The sequence below is a fragment of the Habropoda laboriosa genome, unplaced genomic scaffold, assembly GCF_001263275.1.
Source record: "Habropoda laboriosa isolate 0110345459 unplaced genomic scaffold, ASM126327v1 scaffold786, whole genome shotgun sequence".
Taxonomy (NCBI): Eukaryota; Metazoa; Arthropoda; class Insecta; order Hymenoptera; family Apidae; genus Habropoda; species Habropoda laboriosa.
The window spans coordinates 115,642-140,808 of NW_017100969.1; the positions used below are offsets into that span (position 1 = coordinate 115,642).

At 35.5% G+C, this 25,167-nt stretch overlaps 1 protein-coding gene across 1 annotated transcript; it reads right to left on the bottom strand.

Moving 5' to 3' along the window:
* Positions 1–24,895, bottom strand: LOC108577687 (nucleoredoxin-like). Its single transcript, XM_017940877.1, has 7 exons — positions 24,348–24,895; positions 1,618–1,887; positions 1,372–1,472; positions 1,059–1,254; positions 876–966; positions 613–749; positions 1–542 (listed from the first exon to the last, which is right to left on the bottom strand). The coding sequence occupies exons 1-7, from the start codon at positions 24,837–24,839 to the stop codon at positions 315–317; spliced, it is 1,515 nt and encodes a 504-aa protein (XP_017796366.1). The 5' UTR covers positions 24,840–24,895; the 3' UTR covers positions 1–314.
* Between the last annotated feature and the right edge of the window lie 272 nt (positions 24,896–25,167).

Consider the following 25,167-nt stretch of genomic DNA (forward strand, 5'->3'; position numbering starts at 1 on the left):
TATTAAGTAATACATTATGTAATATATTAACGTGTGCATGTGTATACCTAAAAATACAATTTGCTCAATTTTTATTGACTATAATATATAATACATATCTTTTGGTTACTTCCACAAGGGGATGTGTGAATACAAACGCTATTTAGCGCGAGAGATCCTACGAAAGGAGCAATGGTATCACAGAGATAGGATTGAGAAGAGCGGATGGGGTTTCTTTATTTTGTGGTTGTATAATGATCACTTAAAAATCTAACTGCTCCTTCCTTCGTATGATTTTTAGTAATTTAATTTAATAAAGATGGATTTTTAAAAATTCAAGTAGAAATGTGATCATTTTTAGTTGTTTTGTGTACAGCGGCTATTTTGTTTATAGGTAATTTGTCATTGCGAAATCCGTCGACAAACTGTTGTACAGAATCTACAGTTATTTCGGCACCATCCTCCATCACCACGTAAACTCCTCGAGGTATATCAATTGCTGTTAGAAGAGGCACAGCATCGTCTAAACCGACAAATTCGCGAAGAATATCGGATGTTTCACACTACAATAAAAATAATTGAATATGCATTAAATTATTAATCATGAAATTAATACATGAAATTAATCCTTACATCTAATGCTATATAAAACTGCAAAATATCATCTGGATCATCGTAATTTGGATCATAATCAGGTCTATCTTTTCCGTATGCCTGTGCAGCTGGTAATAATACACTTTCTGCGAATTGAATCTCACAGTCTTCACCTTCTGTTAAAATATATTATCAACGTAAAAGAAATAGTTAAAAATATTATATACAGATATAAGATAGTAAAAAAAAGGAGAATATCACATGTTCAAAAAATTTGGTTAAAATTTACAAAATGAACTTACCAACAAAGAGAATAATTGCTGGTGCATCGTGCAATGAAGTAGCATATTTTTCAGTTAAAATATTTACCAAACGACTAGTCCATGGAAAATTCTGAAAAATTGAAAATATAAAAACAGTATCAGAAATAATATAGAAACACACACCCCACGTAGTACACATAGACAGAAAAAATTTTCATTTACCAATCCTTCAGGGTCCTCGATTAATTCCGCTCGACCATCCAAAGTTATAATGTTATCTCGAGGATCGAGTATTACTAAAGTGGGTATTGCTTGTACGTCGAGAGCCCTTGCTAATTTTCGTCGTCTATCTTCCTGACTAAAAGGTATCCTTAACCAAGGCATCGTTTCAATATAAACGTTATAAGACTCTTCGCTCCTAACAGTAGAAAAATTAAATTTCAATTAATATTCATGCATACAATTACTTACTAGAAAAATATGTTTTATTATTCATTCAAGATGAACAAATAAGGTAATTTCTTCAACAACTTACCTATCTGAACTTACAAAAATCACCTCAAAATCATGACCTCTCTCCCGAATTCGCTGATAGGTATCCACAAGTTGTGGGGTAAAAGCTTTACAAGGTGGACACTAATAGAAATATAAAGATATATGTATATGTTACGTTTTAATATGTGTATTTTTGATTTAATTTTTTACATGAACTCAGTTCATTTCGAATTATGCACTAGTCGGCTGTGATAATTTCTATAATTTATTATAAAGTGATGTGTACCCAGTGTGCGCTGAAGTAAACACCCTTGAAGCAGTGACGTAATTCTTCGTGCAGCATAGGTTCGTTACTCTCGCGAGCTCCACATGGCAATAAGGGTCCATCCTCGAGAGAAGCCTTAGGATGAGGAGGTTTCCAAGGAAATTCAGCTCCGCTAGGATCGCCGATAGTTCGCTCTACACCTCCTCTGGTTACCACCGAGCCGTTAGAGCCGTCCAATAAAATCAAAGTCGGTACACCGGCTTTTATCCGATACCTTCGAGTCAATCTGGTCTGTAAAAAAGATACTTGATCGCCTGTAAAAGTATTTCAACGTCGATTGTTAGATCCTTAAGACTCTTTTATAAACATTCACAAGAACAACCGTTCTTCATTTTAAGCCTGACGGATTTACATTCAACAAGTTGTAATAACCTCTGATCAAACACTGGAATTCAGAGCAACATATTGATTGTACAGCCGTTCGATTATTTGTTCGTCTAGGGAAACAATTTTTCCTTTAATAAAACCAAATGTATTTTCACAAAGTGACAAAATTAATGAAAAGGTAAATAAAATATCCAGTAAGTTTCCTTTTAATGAAATGTGGCATACGTACTTAAATGAAAATAAAGTAAAGACAAATTATGTTGTTTAATTAGTCAATTAAAGGATCACTTACCCCAATAATTTTATTGCTCATGAGGAAAACTAAAACTTAACGTCTTGTACTGTTTTCATGCTTAAACGATTTGAAATTTATAGAATGAAACAGTCTCCCAAAAATCATAAACTGATATTATAACAATGTTATATTTTACTTTCATAAATTTTAAATATTTTACAAATTCATTTGTTACATCCAGATGTACGTAGAACTGTTCAATTTCACGATGGATAATCGATTTGAAATATATGGAAGAGTATTCTCTGTCAAGTAAGCAATAACTTTTGAAAACATTAATTTTGGAACAATTCGGACTGTGATTTAAAAACGCGTTTCTTTAATTGTCTCCAATTAAAGCAAGAAAAAATATACAAAAATATTGTGATGATATTCAATAACAAAAAATTACGCCAATGAAAACTAATATATTTTATCATTATATTATTTATCATTATATTAAAATCAACTTATGCAACGCGTGAGTATTAACTGTCAAGAGAAAAAGAAAGATACAGAACAAGAGAAAAATTGAAACCCATCAAACTAAAACAACCTAAGAGGAATATGCAACTAACATAACGAACGATACGTTGCCCACCTCTATTTTTTCCATTATACTTGCAGCAAGTAAAAAAAATTCAAGTACGACGAAAAGGGACGCAACGAGTGCCTACAGGAGAGTAACGTCTGCTGACAATGAGTGCTATCCCTTCTGCCCCCTAGCACCATGATTACAGCGCTACAAGAGGCAACAAGGAAAGGGAGACAGAAAGGGGAAAGGAGTAGAGCATGATAGAATCTACCATAGTTGAAAGTTTTCCAAGGAAGTAATGAGGAAAGATGTACAAGGAAAGTACACAAAGTGTCTCCGAATTGGACAACCCGAAAAGAGGCGAATCTACATGAGAAAATAAGTCGAGAATGTACAGTAATATTTTTTCTAAATGTAAAGTAATATTACTTTTTATGCGAAACTTCATTTTCGAATAAATAGATGTTGAAGATTCGTCGAGTACGCGTCCACTTATACACAATCTCATTTACGCCTAACAAATATCACTGCAAACTACCTATATTGCTGTTGGGTTTATCACATTAGATAGTGAAAGATAAACAGTGAGATAAAAGTAAGAACCAATATATCTGCTGGATCGGTAAAACAGTTTAACCATCACGATCTCCGAATTTGACACTGATGGATTTTTACTTATGGAGCCACCTCTAGAGTCTCTTGTGTATTACGACGAGAATACAGATAGAGAACAGCTAAAAGAAATTATTCTTGCATTTGAATATTTGAAATCAGGAATTACCTTAAAAAAACGTTCACAGAAGTATAAGTACACGCGTACTCGATTAATCTTCAACATCTATTTACACATTCGGAAGTGGAGCTTCGTATGAAAAAATGTTACTCTATATTATTCGACTTACTTTTTCATGTAGATTTCCCTTTTTAGGTTGTACCACCAATTCATAGAAATCCGTTATACATAACCCAGACAAGACTAGATTTCCGTTTCTTCTCAAAGAAGCAGTCGACTCCTTCAATATCATACCTGAATCAAGAGAAGAGTTAGTAACTTTCTCTCTTATTTTTTTTAAATATATTTCTTTGTTTCAGCGAAACAACGGCGAGTAGAGATTGCGGATAATAAGAATCGGCATCTCCTTTAGTAAACTGTCCAAGTGTAGTAGCATAATCCGGCAGAAACACAAAAAATGAGCTTCGAATGTACAGACTTTGTAGAAATTTTTTCCCGACTTTTGAAACAAGTGCCTGCTGTAGTTCCTTTTACGAATATTCTGCTTGTGTAATAAACGTAATAAACGATAATAGAGTATATGGCATGAACTAATATTTTATTCTGGTATCAATGTATTATTGTATATATGTACGTATGTATATTATGGTAACAATTAGTATGCAAGTAAATAACAAGCTTTTACAAAATTTGTTACATTCAAAGAAGATCAATTTAGTAAATCAATTTTTGATATTATTAAACGTGAACTACCGATCTTTTTATCGCACTAACATTCGCAGTAACATTAAGCTGTTTCATTATTAGGGGAAAAAGATCGAAATACAGTTAGACATATTGCAACAAGAAATTATATCGAAGTAAATAATGAAAAACAGTATAAGCGATAACGATTTACTTCATTTTAAATTTTTCAGTGGCAAATAATTCATTTCATCCAATACTTAGTTATATTTATCATTACAATCATTCTATTAACTTAGCATTCTCCGTATAGACATTAACGAATTGTCATCTAAATAACCAAATAGCACTATTACCTACATTCCAAAGAGTGCTTGTAATCTAGTATATAACTTTCATTTCGAAGAAAGACGGCTCTTCTACATTTACAGCGTCCCCGTGATCGAACCAAATCGAGATATGTCAAATTTTTCCGACGGTACGTTGCAGCTGAACAAAAAAGGGTGAATGCTGGAGTAAGGCAAGAAGGTTCTCCTCTAGGTAGCCGAACGCGCGACATCGTACGTTATCACGCGACCCTCCATAGGGAGGCATTACCTCGTCCCTTCGTATATTTTCTACGACGCTTTTTCATTCGTCCCTACGGTCTGCGTCTATATACATGTTCGTTCGTCGTCTCCGTCTTCGTCTCGAGCGGTCGATAACGCGTACGTCCTCCCTTGGCGTTGCTACCGCTCGTTTGACGGTGCTATCGTTATTTCCCCCGGTGTTCTGTATGTCCCCCACCACGCCACTTCCACCACTCCTGCTTGCTTATTCCCCCGTGTCCTCCTTGTTCCATCACCCGCTTACCCCCGTCGATTCTCTTTCTCCCTCTCAGCACAGCTTTGGTTTGGTACGGAAAACGTTAAAGTGATATACTTTCTATTCTTTCGATCAGATGTATATATATAGTTATGTTCTTAATCCTTGATCAAATTTCTTCACTAACGGCTGAATACTAGATCCTTGGTAAATTAAAAGATTGCGTTCGTAAAGATTTAGAAAATTGATCAGGTTGTTACTTTCCATCTTTTATAACGAGAATGAGAAACGATGTCCCATGATTACTTGTTTCCAGTTGATGGACACAGACTAGGCTTTCAAAGACGATGAAGCATAATTTGAAAAGTAATACTTTATTACTCTTCATTTTCTAGTAGACAGATTCTGTCGCTTAGACTCTCCGGTCGGGGAAATATTTTTTGTCATACTGTGATATCGGGTACAAGATGATGCCAGTAGTAGAAGGAAAGGGATGGGGGATCACCGGTGAGACGTTCGCGCGCGTTCAATAGACTTCTTCGTGAAAGCCAGAGGTGCACAACTTGCGCTTTGTCGTTCTGTATAAAAGCATTTTACTGGTCCTTAAATCATTCGCTTTATCAATCGTAATATTTTGTATTTTATGGATGCGATATGTTTTATTTAGAAAGGCGTAAATACCTTTATAAAAACTCTTAAAAATATCGCTTGGGTGTACATACATAAGATGAGTCACATAACTTGTTCACCCTCAATAATTTCTAAAGTATGTGTTCTACAAAAAAGGGTTTTATGTACATATTGCACGGTATCGAAGGGAACATGTAATGCTGAAACGATTTTTTAAAATAACCTATTTGTTTACGAGACTACAAGACGACCCTTGCATTTTTTATATGGTATGTGTGCCTTATTGTATGAAAATTTTGAAAGAGCAGTGAATTTTCTATAAGAAAGAATTAAGCTTTGTTTGTCCTAAATCTAATAGTTTGTGAGATATTTGTAAAAACGTTATTCGTGGTTCTACTATTTATTTTAGTTACAAGAAGTGCTGAAAGTGATACCTGTTGACTTTCATACACCTGTGCAATTTGTTAATTAATAATAATACTGTAGATTCAATTGTCTCCGTAATAAATGTTGCACAGGTGTCAAAAATTTGGTTTTTCATGTCTTCTATTGTTGCTGGTGGTTCACAATAAACTTTGTTGTTTATTGTACGCCACAGGAAATAATCTTGCAGCGTCAAGTCCGGAAATCATAATGGCCATAAAAATTGTCTTTTACGACCAATCCACCGGTTACGAAACAGCGTTTGTAGTGGGTACTTCTCTGGATTGCCGTGCAAAATGTGCAAGGCAGCCATCATGTTGGTACAATTCCACTGCATGTTAAGTAACGATACTTACTGCAGCAGAATGGACGATTTTTCTGTTAAAAACGTTGAATATTTTTGGCCTGTCGTATGTCCGTCAATGACGTAGGGTCCAATTATTCAATTTCCAAGAATGCTACACCAAACATCGACTGCTATTGTTCTCTTAATTTTGTACTATTGGCATAACTTTTTAATAAACCTTCAAAAGACCTATGTTTGTATAACATTTTTTTCTATTTTCAACCCATGGAATATACTGACAACGTTTACGTATACTGGGATACCCTGTATGTAATACGTACAGTTGGGGCCACGATATAGCGAGGTCGTAAATTAAACTCTCAAAAATCGGCATCGATTGATGTTGCGGCACTCAAGGCCGTGTGTTGCAGTCTGTTTGAGGGTTCCAACAATAAACGAATGGTAGCATATGATTTGGCACTTCAAGTAGAAAATGGTATTTCATTTACAAATGGAAAATATGTTAATATTAAAGCTACACAATCCTTTTGCATTTTCTATCTGCATCTTGTAACCGTACTTCCAAATGCGGCTTTTCCCAGAAGAAAAAAACCCTAAATTGTCCTAGCTGAACTCAATTTTCAGTAAATATATTAGAATCAGTTTGACTTTCGCTGGATACAAGAATTCTTTGTACGGTCCTGACCATGGTTTCAAGTACTTATCTGCTCGTATTTCTGTCAATTTCGGGGTCCCGGCAGCTAAAACATGTTTACTTTGACGCCTAACCGATTTTACGACCTCGCTATATCGTGGCCCCGACTATACACATATGTATATCGCATAAAATTAAAAGTGCCACTTTAGAAATGCTTATGGTCATGCAAGATGACATCAAGAGGCTTATTCGAACATGTATTGATAATCAGGGTAATGTATTCGGGCACTTGCAAAAACACTAGTACATCGAATAGTTGCTTTTCGGTATTTGATGGTCGCTACTGAAGATCCTAGCGATCAGTGCGAGGTGCCTACGTTACTTCCTAAAATAAAATGTTCATTTACGTGTCATGGTTGTATTTTCCAATTAAATCATGCAACATATCATGTCGTTTTAATAAGTCTCGCAATGCTCTATCATTTTATAGAAACAAATGTATTATATGTTATTTAACCCTTTCGTTACGGCAGTCCGCTCCGCTGGAGTAACGCCACTGAACGCGTGATTCTTGTCCCGATTGCTTCCAAACCAGTGCATGTTTTATTTTTGGAGTAAAACAAATGAAGAACGAACCAAAGAATGACAAGTGCCATCGATGTGCAAGATGCATACAAACAAAAGAAACAAGAATATCGCGGGGCCGGTGATCAAGCGGTACCACGCTGACGCCGGCGCTCGTACACACAGGTCATCGCGTGGATGCCGGCTATAGCCGGCGCTCGTACACACAGGTCATCGAGTGGATGCCGTCTATATCCGGCGCTCGTAACGAAAGGGTTAAAAAAATCCAATTGATCTTGAAGTAAACCTTAACGCTTACACCAATACGTATACTTAATAGGAGAGCTATAGCGAAGTCGTAAAATCAGACAGACGTGAAAGAACATGAAATCGAGCCTCTTTCAGGGTCGTCTGAAGTTAATTTGGCGCCGATTCTTCCATTACAGTATATTTAAAAAAGTGATAAAAACAGAAAAAAAGTCGGCCTTCGAGAGTTCGCGTCTTTCCCTCAGCGTTTGTGACTTGAGATTTTGGGGGTTCTTATAAGACGCATGTGGCTAGATCAATCGATGCTTTCACTTAACGTCGTGATTTATGACCTCGCTATAACTTTTCCACCAAGTATACTAGTGTCCCCTTCCATCTCATTTAATCCCTCAAAAGTAGAATTTTCCAATTCAACGTAGTTTACGAAATATTAGCATTTATAAATTAAAATGGGTCATTCTGCCCCTCTCCTTCCATCTCTTACACATAAATATATACACATATACACATGCTAATTCGGATTGTAACATATTTAATAACCGAAAGATTGTTTTTCCGGTAACAAACTGTTATGTAATCGCTGAAATAAGTATGATATAATATTTCGAAAAATATCATTTCTAAATTAGCATTGTAGGTCTTTTACGCCATATGTAAGGGAACGTGGTCGGGGTAAAATACACCCACACAATTATTATGTGAAGTCTTTTTATTTTTTGCCTGCTGGCTCGAGAGGTCAGAGAATGACTGACTGCCTCCCTAGCTTTTTTCTTGTTCCACTCTTCACTACTTTTCCTAATTGGTTAATACCGATACATCGGGTTAACCAATCAGGAATTTCGTTACTTAGCCTACGCTTGCCCCTTGCGCCCTTGGCGCGCTTTTTCCAGGACAGCGAGGCTTTCTAGTGGGGGGGCGAGTTCGCCGTCGGAGACTTGGCGATATGTAAGGGAACGTGGTCGGGGTAAAATACACCCACACAATTACTCTGTGAAGTCTTTTTATTTTTTGCCGATGGCTCGAGAGGTCAGAGAATGACTGACTGCCTCCCCAGCTTTTTCCTGTTCCACTCTTCACTACTTTTCCTAATTGGTTAATACCGATGCATCGGGTTAACCAATCAGGAATTTCGTTACTTAGCCTACGCTTGCCCCTTGCGCCCTTGGCGCGCTTTTTCCAGGACAGCGAGGCTTTCTAGTGGGGGGGCGAGTTCGCCGTCGGAGACTTGGCAACTCAGCGGAATTTCCTCTAGGTTCGGTACCTGTGATATGTACATGTTCGGACTCGTAGCCCTGTACGGCGAACCTTTCGGAAATCTTAGTTTTATGGCGGGGCAATTTACTATTGAGACCGTCGGTGAAAGTTTCTACGAAAAACATGCTTTGTAATATTTAAGAAAAGTTAAACAGCTAAAAACGGTTTCCTCAAAAATAGCTTTTGCTAGCGCGCCCGTCATCTATTTTCTGTTTTTGTTCGATACATTTTGCAGAATTTTTATTTATGATATATTCTATACACAGATAGGTATTAGGTATAACTTGAAGCATCGACATTAACTGCATTACATAAATACCAGATAGTGATAAATATATATATATGTATATATCATACTGTACTCGAATAAAAGTGATGATATCTATGAATACTATTAACCGATTTGGCGTATCTTTAACACTAAAACTACCGACTGGGTCAAAATGACCCATTAGCGACTTTCCAAAAGTGAATTTTTATGTAAGTAAACCGTGATTGGAAAATTCGATTCATACCGATACAAATGGAAGCATACATGTAGAATATAAATTCGGAAAGTTACAAGCGATAATACTTACCCAGTATAGAACATTCACGTTTTTTCGAAAGATGCTAATGGGTCATTTTGATTTCGGTAGTTTTAGTGTTAAAGGGTATAGCAGGATATGTAATGGGGTCAAAAGTGCAAATTGGTCTTGCGATGGACCATTCAATGGTTTACCGAAAGAAAACATTTGATATAAAATTTCAACCCTCTATCTCGATCGGGGAAGTTGTTACAAGGAAGAAAATTCGGACTATCAGTTTTTGCTCTATTATTCTTTATTTAGTGGTATGTACAAATTTTGAAAACAATCTGGCACATTGCATATACGAAGGCATATGTTAGAGAATTTTTTTGCGAGTTTTTCGTTGCAAATCGTAGTTGTAAAAAATGAGAAACGCAAAAAAATGCGGATTTCTTTTGAAACATTAAAACGACTACTTTTATATTTTTTTAGTAGCAGCATCTTAACATAATTATTATCCTCAAATTTTTTGTCAAGGCGCGCCGCAGTTGAAAACTTAAAAACCAATTTATTCAATATATTTTACTCATAAAAATAATTTCCTTTCCCAAATGTGTTGTTGGCGCAATGGTTAAGCGTTATACAATAATTCCATTAAAGGAACGCTAAGCACAGGATATGTACCCCCCGAAACATTCATTTATTTAGACAGCATAGGTTATATCCAAAATAACTCAGCAGCTCTGATATTGTACCACATCCCGCGTTACAAAGCAAACAGAACCATCGTCTTCACTCCCACGACCAATTTTGAGAATCACAGCGTACGAAAACTAAGATGTATTATAACAGAACCATCCCTCACAGAGACTACCTTGAGTACAAAAAATTAAACGCTAAAAAGTATTGGTGGCTAACGTGCAATTACAAGCTGCAATATTAGCATTAAGTGTAGATATTATCTTTATAAAATTCTCCACTTTAGTACGTAAGAACAAAATGCGCTACGACGCACAGTGGTGCTATTCCACGAAAAACTGGCCAAAATTCAATTTTTTAAGTATATAGCAACTTTTTGCTACTATAGCAGTATAGCGCATCAAATGCCGCTTGAATTTTTTAAATATATGGATTGGGTACTGAGGTATAGGCCGTCAAATTGACGAACTTTCATGCTTCTTAATGTCTTGGAAATTGGAGCATGTTTAATGTGTCAAGGAAAGTTTATCTTAAACAAATTCATATATAAAACATTTTACCATTAAGGTAGGTGTTACAAACATAGGCTTTCCACAGAAACAAAGTAAAATATCTTTGAATTTATTCTTGTAATTACCTTCTCAATATATCATAATATACATCTCAATACATCATTAGTTATGTTTTAATCAAACGGAAGGAAAAGAAAAATATTATTCATCGAAACTGACGCAGTGACAAGTTCCTTGATATAAAGATACATGTTAGGTACTATATCCAAAAGGTTAATATATTTGTAAAAAATTTTAAATGAAATCAAAAATTTATCTAAAACACTTATACAGTCTCACTTAATAATGGGTCCAAGATTATAACTTGACAAAGTTTCGGTTTGGAGTGGTCAGTTTAATACAGGAAGACCACTCTCGGAAGATCTGCTTTTTCAATGATTTAAACGAAATTTGCACTCTATTAGCCAATGATACGTTATACTGTGATATATGTATGTAAAGGCAAATCGGAAAATAATCAATTTTCACCAAAAATTAACTTAAAAACAACGTTTCCACCAGTGATATTAGATCCTTCATTTTGAATTTTGTATTTTTAATGAGATACTCGAATTCAGCAACTCTAGAAACATAAGAATACCAATTTTTATGAAAATGGAACCAACTTATGAATTATGGCCAGCTTTCCGAGAAATAGCACCACTGTGCGACGTCTTCTGATTTTTATAAGGGCATTATTCGGGAGAGTTACTATCTCGATTAAATATACTGCCTACCACAAAAAGCACCACTGTACAAACGAGAAACGATCGATAAGCATACTTATCACTGTGACACCTTTAAAACCGAACTAGGTGCCTTATCATATAAATCTGATGTAAAATTCAAAGATGTATGCTTATTTTGTTTGTTTAAAGTTTATTAAGTATTGTAATTATTCTCTGTAAAGCCCAAAATAAACAATGAAAAACAAAACAAATGATTAAGCGTCTAATTGCGGAACCGCTGCAAATTTTTTGGTCATGCATTCGCGCCTCGCCAGACTCTTTTTTTTATTGTATTAATTATATGTATATTTTTTAAATTCCTAACTGCAAGTCAATGAGTAGTATTTATTTAAAAACATTTTGAAAATACTTTAAGAATATTTTGACTTAAAATATACACAAAAATAATTTTGGAGTACTCTTTATTCCATCGTCTCTTAATTATGATACTGTTTAACATTTTCTACATTAAATGAATGTAAGAGTTTGGTTCTAAAATCTCTTATCTTTAATAACTGTAGGTTGGTTGTATACTGAAATAATGAAGTATTCTTGGATTTCGAAAATATTTTTAAAGAAACACTATTCATTGACATACAAATTCGAATTGAAAAAATGTATAATTAATCTAATAAAACAAGTAAGTCGGCGAAGTGCAAACGCATGACTAAAAAGTTTGTAGCAGTTCCACAGTCACACACTTAACCGCTGCACCAACATATTTGTGAATGCAGGTTACTTTTATAAGTAAAATAAAAAGAATAAATTGGTTTTTAAGTTTTTAACTACGGCGCGCCTTGACAAAAAATTTGAAAAAATTTGAGGATAATAATTATGTTAAGATGCTGCTACTAAAAAAATATAAAAATAGTCGTTTTCATGTTTCAAAAGAAATCCGCATTTTTTTGCGTTTTTCATTTTTTACAACTACGATTTGCAACGAAAAACTCGCAAAAAAATTCTCCAACATATGCCTTCGTATATGCAATGTGCCAGATTGTTTTCAAAATTTGTACATACCACTAAATAGAAAATAATAGAGCAAAAACTGATAGTCCGAATTTTCTTCCTTGTACCAACTCCCCCGGTCGAGATAGAGGGTTGAAATTTGATATCAAATATTTTCTTTCGGTAAGTCATCGAATGGTCCATCGCAAGACCAATTTGGTTTAAGAGCACTTTTGACCCCATTATCCTGTTGTACCCTTTTCATTCTTCCTGACATTAGGAGTTGCACACCCTTGAAATATACAGATCCATCAACCGAACGAGACTTACTGATACATATATATTTATGTATTACCATTGGTCAACCTGAGCAGCGTTTTAAGGGGGTGTTCTAATCTAGACATTTCAGAAAGTCGGTTCTTTTGTATTTTTAAACAAAAAGAAGATCCACTGTATGATCCCGGGGTGACAGATTGGTCGAACGTTTAATCATTTTCATTTAAACGCGTTTTCCTCGAAAACCTATTTTCTGAAATGGCTGACACAATATTTCAAGATCTAGTTGTCTGATTGACTCCAAATTTGGCGTGCATCTTCAGTAGATGCCGTCATTGCAGGAACCAGAAATACCATAAAGTTATGGCTGATTTTTTTCGTGCACAAAATACGAAAAATCGATATTTAAATTTCAAAGTACCCTCATTTTTTAAATTTTCAATATTGTTTTTTATCCTGATTCGCACCATAGCCACACTCATACTAATCAAGAATCTTTTTAGCTTTTTCGTTTTACGTAAGCAGAATGGCCGGAATCATGTCAGCCAGTAGGACACTTTTTTCCCTTAAGGGACTGTATTAAGTAAGTTATAATTCAGTCATTTTTCATTATTTTCACTTTAAAAAAGTGGTGAATAATTTTAAAACATAAGTACACGTATGTGGAAAATTTCGATACTAAAAAGTATCACAGTTTCTTTGTAAAAAGTATCTTTAAGAGAACCTAAAAATGACACTCCAGACTGGAATATCCCCTTGAGGGTGTACTCGCATTTGGGGATGTCATTTTTAGATGATTTTTAAGGTAAAAAATTATTAGATAATTATAAACTAGGAGACTTGAAATTTTTCATACACGTTTGGTTATGTTTCAGAAAAACACAGTGTAATTTTTATGTTACTATCTTAATTATTATTTCAGTTATTACATACAATATGTTCGGTTTATCTCAAATCATGGAAGTATATCGAAAACTACGAACGATACAAAAAAATGTTTCAGATGAAAGTTGTAGAGTATAGAGGGCCTATTGTTCTGGTATTTTTTTAACCTTGCAATGACCTTGAAAAGCCCTATAAAGGTCATGTTTAAGTTTTTAAATGGGAACATATATTTTTGATTATGTATTCTTGAAGCTGACATCGAGACGTTTTCAAAACACATACCTGTGGACTTTTCGAACTTCCAAGTTTTACATGTCGCCGGCATTAGCGTTAGAGTATTATACATATACATTAGCGAAACATTGGAAAACTGCGACTTTATATTTCGGCAATACCATACCAGTGGTAGCATTATGAAAGCATCTTTATCTGTCCCTCATAAGAAGGCGCTTAATTGTCAGCGGAAATGAAATAAATATAAAGAAATGTATGTTATTTGTTCTTTATTAACTAAGCAACCTAAGAAATATATAGACTACTCAAAATGTCCACCCTTTGCATTCATATTTCTTCAATAGCTCCGGCCACTCGTCTATCGCCGCACGCACCACTTCTAGAGATATCGAAGCTGCTGTCTTCACCAAGTTGGCTTTTAACGTCTCGATATTTCGATGAGGCTTAGAGCAGGCCTCCTCCTCTAAAACATTCTACAGTCGGTAGTCCAAAGGATTGAGATCTGGGCTTCCTGAGGACCAATCTTCGGCGGCAATAAATTCGGGCAAATTGGACTTCACAACCAGCGCTGTGTGGGCTTCATTTTGTGTGCCGGCGCTAAATCTTGCTGGAATACCCAGTGTTTTCCTGCGAACAATGTATCACTTAAAAGCTTCATTATCTTTTCCAAACGTCATTTTGGTAGTTGGTTACACGTGTTTTGACCCCCTACTTGCAGAAATGCAGTTGAGTAACGCCGTCGTACGACATTCTCCATCTCTGAAGCAGGATGATGCACCCCTTGAACCTTTGGAATTTTTTCAGCAGCTTCCCGAGAGCTATGAGCATAACCCCTATCATCTTGCCGGTTAAATTTTTCCTCCACTGTGAAAATTTTTTCATTTATGAAGAGAATTTGCCAATGACCGCCGTTCGCGTGCCGCTGAAGCGACCCTTTTGCTCTTGTCGCTTTTATTTGACGTAAAGCCTCTGTCAACTGCTGTCCGGTGTTTCTTCTGCAGGCTTCAAGCCCAAGATCTTGTTTGACGATGCACGGCATTGTCCTTTGTGGGATTTTCATTTCTCTAGCTATGATTTTCTGCTTGCGGAGCGGATTTCGCCGAATTCTCTCAGCTACGGCTTTTATGGCTTTTGTTCTTATCTCACGTGGTCGACCGCTTCTTTTTGGTCTGTCATCGATAGAAAACATTTCATTATGTATATCGTTTGATTGCACGATAGATGAATGTTTTTGTTATTTTTAATACTTTTAAGAGGAGTTTTCTTGCATTTGTGCAACGCGATCACAGCGATACGATTCTCTCTGTTTACTGCTAGACGTATTGGGCCAAACTGATTTTATTACAATAGTTCAGGACTTTCTTAAAATACGTTGGAAAAAGCAAGTCGCAAATATCACATGAATACATTGTAGTGGTCCTTGTAAAGTAGGAACAGAATTTATGGCATGACTATGTATATGTTTTCATTTAAACACTTAAACATGATCTTTACAGGGTTTTTCAAAGTCATTGCAAGGTTAAAAAAAAAATACCAGAATAACGTGTCGCCTTTTATACCCTACAATTTTCGTTTGAAACATTTTTTTGTATCATTCGTAGTTTTCGAGATACTTCCGTCTTCTGAGATAAACTGGACATACTGTATGTATTTTTCGCAGCGTGCCATTCTGAATAGCTGCCACGATTCTCGATGTTGTATTCATTTGAAGCAGCAAAATCAAAGATAATCTTAATCCATATAAGTGTTGTCATCTTCCCTACCAATATAATACAAACAAAATGTATTTTGACAAAATGGCAGCCATATGAAGCAAAAATATCGTATTCAACCGTAGAAGTTTCAAAGTCTCTGGGCGATAAAAAAAAAAAAAAAAACTATTGTAGGCATCAACATAATTTTGGTACGGACGATAAAGGGACATCTATTTCATATGTATGTAAAATTTGAGAGAGATTACTTGATTCGTTATTGAGAAATCTTAGCAGCCAGTTTGCAAAACACGGTTTCGAGAAAAATGCATTTTAAGTTTTGCTACACTTAACGTTTCTAGCGCTAGTTTCTTGAAATTATTATAACTTTGTCATTTCGCTGATTTCAGTAAGACATTTTCAAGACGTAGTACTTTGAGATAATGCAATAAAAAAAAAATCGATTTTTTAGCCCGTCCAAACGGGAATATCCCTTAAGTTCCTATAAATGGACCGAAAAATCGAAAAAATTTTTTTCCATAAATCGCTTCTAAAACATTTCAAACATATATTCTCAAAGTTATAGACCAAAATTCAACTCTGTATCGATACTGTAGCCTGTTGAATCAACGTGCTTCCGATCGCGGAGCACACTGTGCGCGTTCACAACGTTCGTCTAGCCCCTTTACGCGTTTTTCTCCAAACCGTGTTTTTAAAATTAGCGTCAGGAATAACTCCAAAACTATTTGAGCAATCAACTTCAAATTTTACTGCGTTCACAACGTTCGTCTAGCCCCTTTACGCGTTTTTCTCCAAACCGTATTTTTAAAATTAGCGTCAGGAATAACTCCAAAACTATTTGAGCAATCAACTTCAAATTTTACACACTTTTAGTTTATATGATTCCTCAGAACGTGAACCTAAAAGTTTAACCACTTTTTTTAACAAATAAAGCGCAAACTTTTTGCGAAAATCACACCAAAGTGCCGCCATTTTTAAAATATGCAATTTTTTGGCACCATTTTAGGTTCATATTCTTACAATTGTCAAACACGTTGAAAAAAAAATTTGTTGGTCTCGTTCAGATAACTACTAGGGATGCTACAACTGACGCCGTTTTGCACCTCGAAATAGTACCCTATCTACAATACTGCTCTATTTCTTTTGTATGTACCATAATTTTACTGTCATAAAAATTTTGTTTGTTTATTATAATATTAAATAAAGTACCCATAAAGTTCCGACAGTATTAGCGCATTGGTTTCTTTGCAAAATATTCCTAAAAGTTGATAGAAAACTAAGCCGTTTATAACTTCTCCCCTTAAAGCTATTGTGCTTACTTTCCAATACGCACAACTACACATTTGTGTAATTTGTAAATGTTACAGAGCTTGAAAGAGCTGTTGCGCTTACTTTCCAATACGCACAACTACACATTTGTGTAATTTGTAAATGTTACAGAGCTTGAAAGAACTCTTTGCATCCTAGCAAAGAACGGTCTTGTAAATATATTACAAACGACAATAGAAACATGTTTGAAACGTTAGCATAGCGTTTGAAACGATACCATAGTGCTGTGTGATAAAAGTGTTCAATAAAAAACGAAAACTTAACGATATGTGCTAACTATAATTCAGAAAAAAATTTCAGAAAAAATAACGCAACCGAACAAATTAAACGAATAAAGATATTAAGAGAACATCCATACGTTCGTAACGAACGATGCAGAACATTTAATTTTCCTTTCCGTGCAAGTTTCTACCATTTTTATCCACGCGATACTGCTGGCTGCTGAGCTTCAAAGCATTCGAATTTTACGCCAGTTTTCGAGTCATAGGCACTGAAATACATTTATTCGAGCGATTCGCACATACTTCACTTTTCCTTTGACCACTGCCGAGTAGTTCGTATGCAATCTACACGATATACCAGCTAAAAAACTGACAGAAATACGAGAGTAGCGGGGAAAGAGGAACGAATACAGAGCGTTGTGGACGGGCTACTCTGTGTACGAACTACCTCAAAGTCTATCTAGATCCCAACATTTTTCTCGTTCCCATTTTCTTCTTCCTGTTTCAGTCGGTTTCGTGAGAAGGGTCCTTCACTCTCTCCTATTTCTTCCAATGCATAGCAAACATAAACATGTTTTTTATCTCTTTTCGTTCATTAGCTTTCGTCAAGTTCTTGATTTCGTCGATCAAATGAGAAAGTTATTTACGGAAAATATGGGTCGGTTACCCTAATGGAAAGACTGCTTGGCTAGATTCTTCGTTTTTTGGCCGCTTCTCCGTCGAAGGCAAAGGTATATTGTAGCTTTATGGAACAGTTTATATCGTCCCCCTTAAATTTTCATTTCCTGAGTAAAGAAGTGGACTGAATATCAGTTTTCATTCAAAACGATGAATGTGTACGCAGCATTACAATGGTGATCATACATTTTAACAAGAGGACCGTTGGTTGTGGCCCCCACTGATTTCAGTGAAATTTGGCGGGGTGGTAGGTCTGTATCTATTATACAATAAGCATACCCGTAATTCCAGCCGTAGATATCCAGGCAGATATGAGAAAAGTACGCGTAAAGTTTGGAAAAATCGTATAATCCGATATATTCCGATAGTAGAACATTATATTCAATAGCGCCCACATAGTAGTGGTAAGTGTAACACTAAATTTTTTCTTCCAGGTTAAAATCTAACTTTTTCTTTTAAAGGAAAACTGCGTTCAATGTTATACGTGGTTATGGAAATGTGAATTATTTTATGCAACTTTTGAGAAAACAGTATCATGGTGAAAGTAAAAATACATATGTACATATAATTTGAAGTAGATATGTAAGCAATACAATTTTATTCTGTACTTGTACACACAGTTGGATGAAACTTATCATAAAAGTAAATGAAACACAAATTTATACTACACCAGAAACATCTGGCAAAAGAAGACTGCTGCACGAACAGTATTCACATGAAAATTTTAAAAACAGTTTTATCAATTGTAGCGTGTAACTAGTGCGCGCCAATAGAGAGTAAGTCACACCTAGACCCGCGCCAATAGCAAATAATATTATCACGCACCAATAGGGTGCGAGCGTAATTAGTAAATTAGGTACCTGAAGCGTGTACCGATAGGGCACTCTCAACGGTTCGCGCACAGGAAAAGGGCGTATATAAGGACGCCCGAAAAATGGCAAAACAGGTAGTCCAGGACAGCGAACTGAGGAAATCCTGTACTCGATTTAACTAAACATTTAAACCAGCGAACTCTGTAACGACGAATAAATCTTGTTCAACACAACAATGCACGCTTATGATTGGTGTGTGGTTTGAGGACTAACGAACCCACACAATAATAAGTAAATAAATGGTTCAAGAAGAATTGCTTAACATAATTCACATTTCCATAATTGTAACATTGAACGCAATTTTTCTTCTGGAAAAAAATGTTCGCGACAGGACTAAACTCGGAACAAAAACTTAGTCTCCTACAGTTGTCACTATGCCATGGGCCACTGCTGAATGTAACGTTCCACTACTACAATATATCGGATTTTTCCAAACTGTACGCGTACTTTTCTCATTTTTGACTGGATATCTACGGCTGGAATTACGGGTACGCTTGTTGTATAATAGATGTAGACCTACCACCCCGCCAAATTTCACTGAAATCCACGAGGGCCACATCTGACGCTCCCCCTTTTAAGCTTGATTTATGAAAAAAATGGTAATCTTCAGAATTATCTGATTAAATTTTATTAGGTACCGGAAAAAAGTTCGTGTGATTTTTCTATCAACGATAAAGTCAAACCGAATTTTTTGTAGCAGTTCGCAAATCTGATACACAAGGTAGGTATCAGCGGAAGGTTTTATCGATTTAGTTGTTAACAGGAAGGATGTACTTCTTTTGCAGACTCGTAAAAAAGTAAAGGATGTCGGATGGAACGTTTTACCTCATCCTTATAGACCAGACTTGGTCTCCCTACGATTGTCACATATTTTTGTCTATCTAAGAATTTTTTGCAAATAAGCACTTTGAAAACGATGTCGAGATGAAAACATTAATTAATGAATTTTTTGCAAGTAAAACTCGATATTTTTATATTAACAGAATGTACAAGCTTATAGAGCCAAGTAAATGGTAATTGGTTTGTTAAATCAAATTTCAAGGAAGTTCAGATCACTTGAATTTTATATTATAAATCTGCACCAACTTTTTCCGATACCTAATACATTCAACTGAAAATTTCCATAATTTATTGAATCGCACGTTCATGGTATTGGTATAAAGGGGGACGCTATCATATAAATCAATAGCACGCCTGTACTAAGTAGTCAGATATTTTAGCTCCGCTTTACTGACTTCATACTGATAACCGTTCAACATTGTCAGGTAAACTAAGCTTCCTATTTCCTCTTTAAGGAACTTTATGTATAAAAATATGGCTGTTATCAAAGATGTACTTCAACAGTGCAATATATTGTTAATTATCGATAACTAATATAATTGTTAACATATTGCGAGCAGATCGTAAGATTTCTCGTGTTTGCGTTTCTAAGTGCTACAGCAGTAAAAATAGCAAGTGATGATTTTAAAAATGATCACTGTAGCTAAACACTTAAATTCGAACATACATTGAGAATACAAATTTTTGTAAAATTATGCATGTAAATGTTTACTGTTTAATCAAATTTTACCACGTAATAAGAATGAAAGAAACAAATGATCCGACGTTGATGTGTTAAAAACTCTGCGAATCTTTTTTCATTTGTTGTATGTACATAGAAAATTCTTGAAACAGAATTATCAATATTTTAACGCTTAATCCAGAGGAATTAAATTAAAGATTCACTTAAGGTATACTAGTTGCGTAAACTAGCATCCACTTGAAAAGAGCGTGGATCTTAGATTTCTTTGTTTGCTTCCAATGCAAATTAAGGAAGCTTCTAGCAAAAGGGAGGAGGGGTGAAGAAAGTGAGAGAGAGAGAGAATTTGATCGTTTCTCCCTCGTATCGTCTTATAAACCAAAGTTACTCTTCTCATTGTTAAATGAATGAAGCAATATACAAAGAACTTACGATTTCAAGGGGGTGATTCCCAAAGGTGGATTGGGTAGATAGGAGGAATAACAAGTAAGGAAGAATCACGACGCTACTTGACGCTAATTGCACAGAACGCTTATCGTTATATTTACTCCTGAATCAGACTATTTGTATATGTATGTATATCACAAACATCAATAGCTCGAGTGGGCTGACTAATGATCACGGAAAAAAGACAAGGTATAACGTCCTCCGATCATCGATTGTATTTCTATTCTGCTAACGTGTGTACAACCGATAAATGCTAAGAATATTCATCTTACATAGAAGTTGTAAGGTATTTTCATTACATTTTGTAATTCTTTAATTTTTAAAGGCAACACTAGAAGCTTGTTACTTTGCACAAATTGTATCTGAAAAAGCCGAATATCCGTTGCACAAAGTGTCGCAATACAAAGCGAAATCATTTAATTTTTTAAGTAATTGCGTTATCTAGATGCGCAGCTAACAAAAAGATTAATGTACGAAGCCATTCTGCCGTCCGTTTTTAATAATATTACAGTCTCATATTGAATTTACTGATTTATTTGCTTTCAATTGGAACGATACTTTAAAACTTTTAACCGGTTTAAGACATGTCTGATAAAACCTAAAATTCAAATTGCTATACAATGCCCATTGTAAGAAAATTGTTAATTTTAACTAAGATTTTCTTCTGTTCTTGAAATTTCAACGTAACCTTTTAATAAAAAACATTAATATTAACACAATGGAAAGTCTTTGTACAATTTTATATTACAGAAGAGAGAGGAGAATATAAAATATTAAAATACGTGTACACGGAAATGAACAGGAATGTTAATATAGAACATCGATCCCATCTAAAAGCCTGCTATTCCGTGAAAAATATTACGAATGATTTTTAGATAGAGAAAGTCGATTCTGCCTCGTGTGTCGGCGCAAATAAAATCGGACCCTAAATAGCACGTCTGGCGAAGGGTTAAAACCACCCGTTGGAAATAAAAAGGCGCTGTGCCTGCAAACCTTCTGCATAGCGGCATGTATGCCCCTTCTATGTACGTGTGCAATTTTACGACGGACATGTGTATACAAATTTCAAGTGATACGCGCTTACCTCAATTGATCACAGGCCATCTGACCGTAAAATTCACGTAGGCCACGAAATGTCGTAAAGTACTCGTATTCAACCAGAATGAATGAATAAGTAAGAGTTACACAAGTCCAATACATTCGCTACCACCGTTCTGTTCAAACATCTTCCGCTATCCCTGGTATTATTTTTGCTTACATTCTTGATCAGGTTTACATGATACAATGAATCCCTACACTTATTCACACGTAATTTTCACTAAATAGGCAAACTGTGCATTTTGTATGATGCATTATACATACACTACCGGCCAAATGTTTGGAATCACTGTGCATCGCAAGTTGCACAAAAATTCCCTCAAAAAAGGTAGCATTTATAATAATTTTTTATCATTCAATTCAATCGAAATGAGGTAAAGTGCTGTTGATCTCCACAACATCAACTTCAAATCAATAAAGAATTAGTAGCAGATTCAATGTTAATGTAAATTGCCAGGTGATTCGAAACTTTTGGCCGGTAGTGTATGTACGTAAGTACTTGGTAATGCCATAAATTCTATCCGTAACAAAATTAATTTTATGTACCACGTAAATTAAAACAAAGAATAATCTTTTAACGTCTTTTATTTGTAAGGTATAACACAATATAAAAATTGTTGAAACTGTTCAAAGCGACCACCTTTTACTTGCACACACTTTTGTAAACGATCTGGCCACTCGTCTATCGCTGCACATGTAACTTCTATATTGAGTTTGCTGACTACAACATCTCAATATTACAACATGGCGATAATCAAAGGGGATTTAGATCGGGACTTCTTGCTCGCCAATCATCTGCAGGGACGAATGCAGCTAAATTTGTTTCCAGCCAATGTTGTGCCGTTTTGGCTTCGTGTGCCGGTGCCATCTTGCTAAATTATTCAGTCTCCTCCAGCAAAGTATTATTGAGGTTAACTACTTTCTCTAAAACTTCGTTTTCGTAATTTCTAACTCTTGTTTTCGGAGTTTCACGTTTTCATACAAAGGAAACATTTTATTTTATGGGACGGAACTTATAACACTGCCATGGAGATAACAGCGGTCTATCATGAGCGTTGGCGCATCGCACGCGTGTGACGCTGGTAGCGAATATGTTGAACAAAAGAAACTCGTATAAGGCACGCACGCAGCCGTTAGTTTCAAATGCCTTTTCTGAAAGCTGGATCTTCTAAGTTGGTGGGCACCATATTTCAATAATTAATATTTCAAATTCGTACACTATTTTTTATCAAGCCACTATTTCTATTCAAAAGAAAGCCACTATTTTATAATAAAATACAAATTTAAAAATTAAAAGCGTCAACGAAGTCCTCTACATCCCATCTATTGTAGTACTCACATAATTGTCACAAATCAGGTCTGTATCGTGACAGTTATCAAGAAAGGGAGGTGTTCTAGAAATTGACGGCTGTTATCTCTCTCCGGTTCAATCGCTTCTTGAATGCAGTGAAGGCGAGAGTGACAAGCATTAAGTGTGAGTGAAATAGAGAAAAAAGTTGGAACTGTTGTACGATGTATAACACATGCCTGCACAGCTAAATACTTACAGGTATTGGAATTTTTACAAATTACATATCAATTTGTTTATGACTTGTATGAGACTAACTAGAATATTTATAGCAGTAGTTATAAATTTTACACTTTTTTCTTTAAACGCATATCACCCGTGTAATTCAAAATCGTTCGAATAAGGTTAAATTTGGTATCGTTCTTATAAAGTAAAAAATATGAAAATTCCATTTTTTTTTTATTTTGGTGAATGATTAACAACTGAGTTATCGGTGATCATAGAACATAAATAACGGCGAACTCATACTGCATGAAATAGTTCCAGAAATTGGTAGGGATAATTTCGCGACAATTAAGCAGGCAAAAATGCACAGTTGAGTAGGCACTACTGTACTTTTAAAATCCGTTTGACTTTTTACTTTCAAGTAAACCGTTTAGCATGTACAATGTGGTATAACCACAAAAAGTACCGACGGCGGGCAAAAATTTTTACAAGAAAAAAGTGGCCATCAAAGTGTTAATATTTCTTTTATCGACCATGCTTCCAATGGTTTTCAAATTAATGGAAACACGGTTTAAAACTTTCAAAGATTTACAAACAATCTAAATGGACTGTTTGATAAATGCAACCAACCTTCGGTTGTCAAACCAAGTCTCGTTATTAAATGGAATTTGATTGAAGCTTGTGCATTGCTGTGAGATTGAAACGAGACAGTCGATGATATCGGTTTGAAATAGAAAAAGACGAAGCAAAGAAACTATAATTATTTGGAATTGTTCTTTCGTCTATTATACTCTTTATAAATACAAAAAAGTCAGCGGTTCGAAAGGATAAAATAGACAAAGATATATTAAAGGGAAAATACAGCAAAACGAACAAAGTATGAAAATTAAAGATATGTACCAATCTATTAGTAATATGCTAGTACAAATTAGAGAAAATGGAATAAAATAAACTGTTAATAATTTATAGAAGATACTTTAGCAACTGGAGTGGTCAAACTCGAAAAAGGAAAAATAAAAGAGAAACACCGTACCTTTCTCTCATAATCTAAGTTCGGCACAGCCAACCAGGGTAAATCAGAAACGTGTGCACGAAAACTTTCCTCAAAGTCGAAGACGTCGGCTACGTTACTCCAAAGAACCACGTGTACGACCTCGAATTTTTTCCTCCTTTCTCTTCCCCTGATAGAAATCTTCGCATCTCGGTCGTTCTCCGCGTATGATGACGAGTTGAGATTCGTGTACAACTCGAGCAGCTGACGCGTAAAATCATCACAGGTAGCACCTGGGTTAATGAAACTAAAATACACACCGATCACTTCACAGGTCGCTTGACCGTCCTCGTCAATAAGTGTACCACTTGCATCGCTAAGTTTTATGTCCTGCTGATTAACCTGACTGCACCGCGACAATTGTTTACCGAATAGTCTGTGCTGCCAACAGACTGATTTTGCGGCGGCCGCAGGTAACTTTTTCGTTACGTTTCCCGAGCTAGATGATGCCTGCTCGTTATAGCACACGGCCATCGCACATAACAATTATACCGCTTCATTCACCAGCGACACGCACCTACAAACCTTTCGTTTCTACACTGCTTCTAATCGAATTCGTTACTCCTTGACATCAACGCCGACTGATTCACGTTTCGCTGACTCGCAACTCACGACCAATCGCGAACAATTCGATCCGGTCGAAGCCGAACAGCTCCGAATTGTCCCGATGAAAGCGCGCTGTTTTTTTATATTTGTGTATTAAGACTGTTACTTTTTTCATTCGATTAAAATCAATTTATCGCATCGTAGAAGTTTCTAATATAAAATTTATTGACTGTTTATATTATTGCATGTTTTTAAC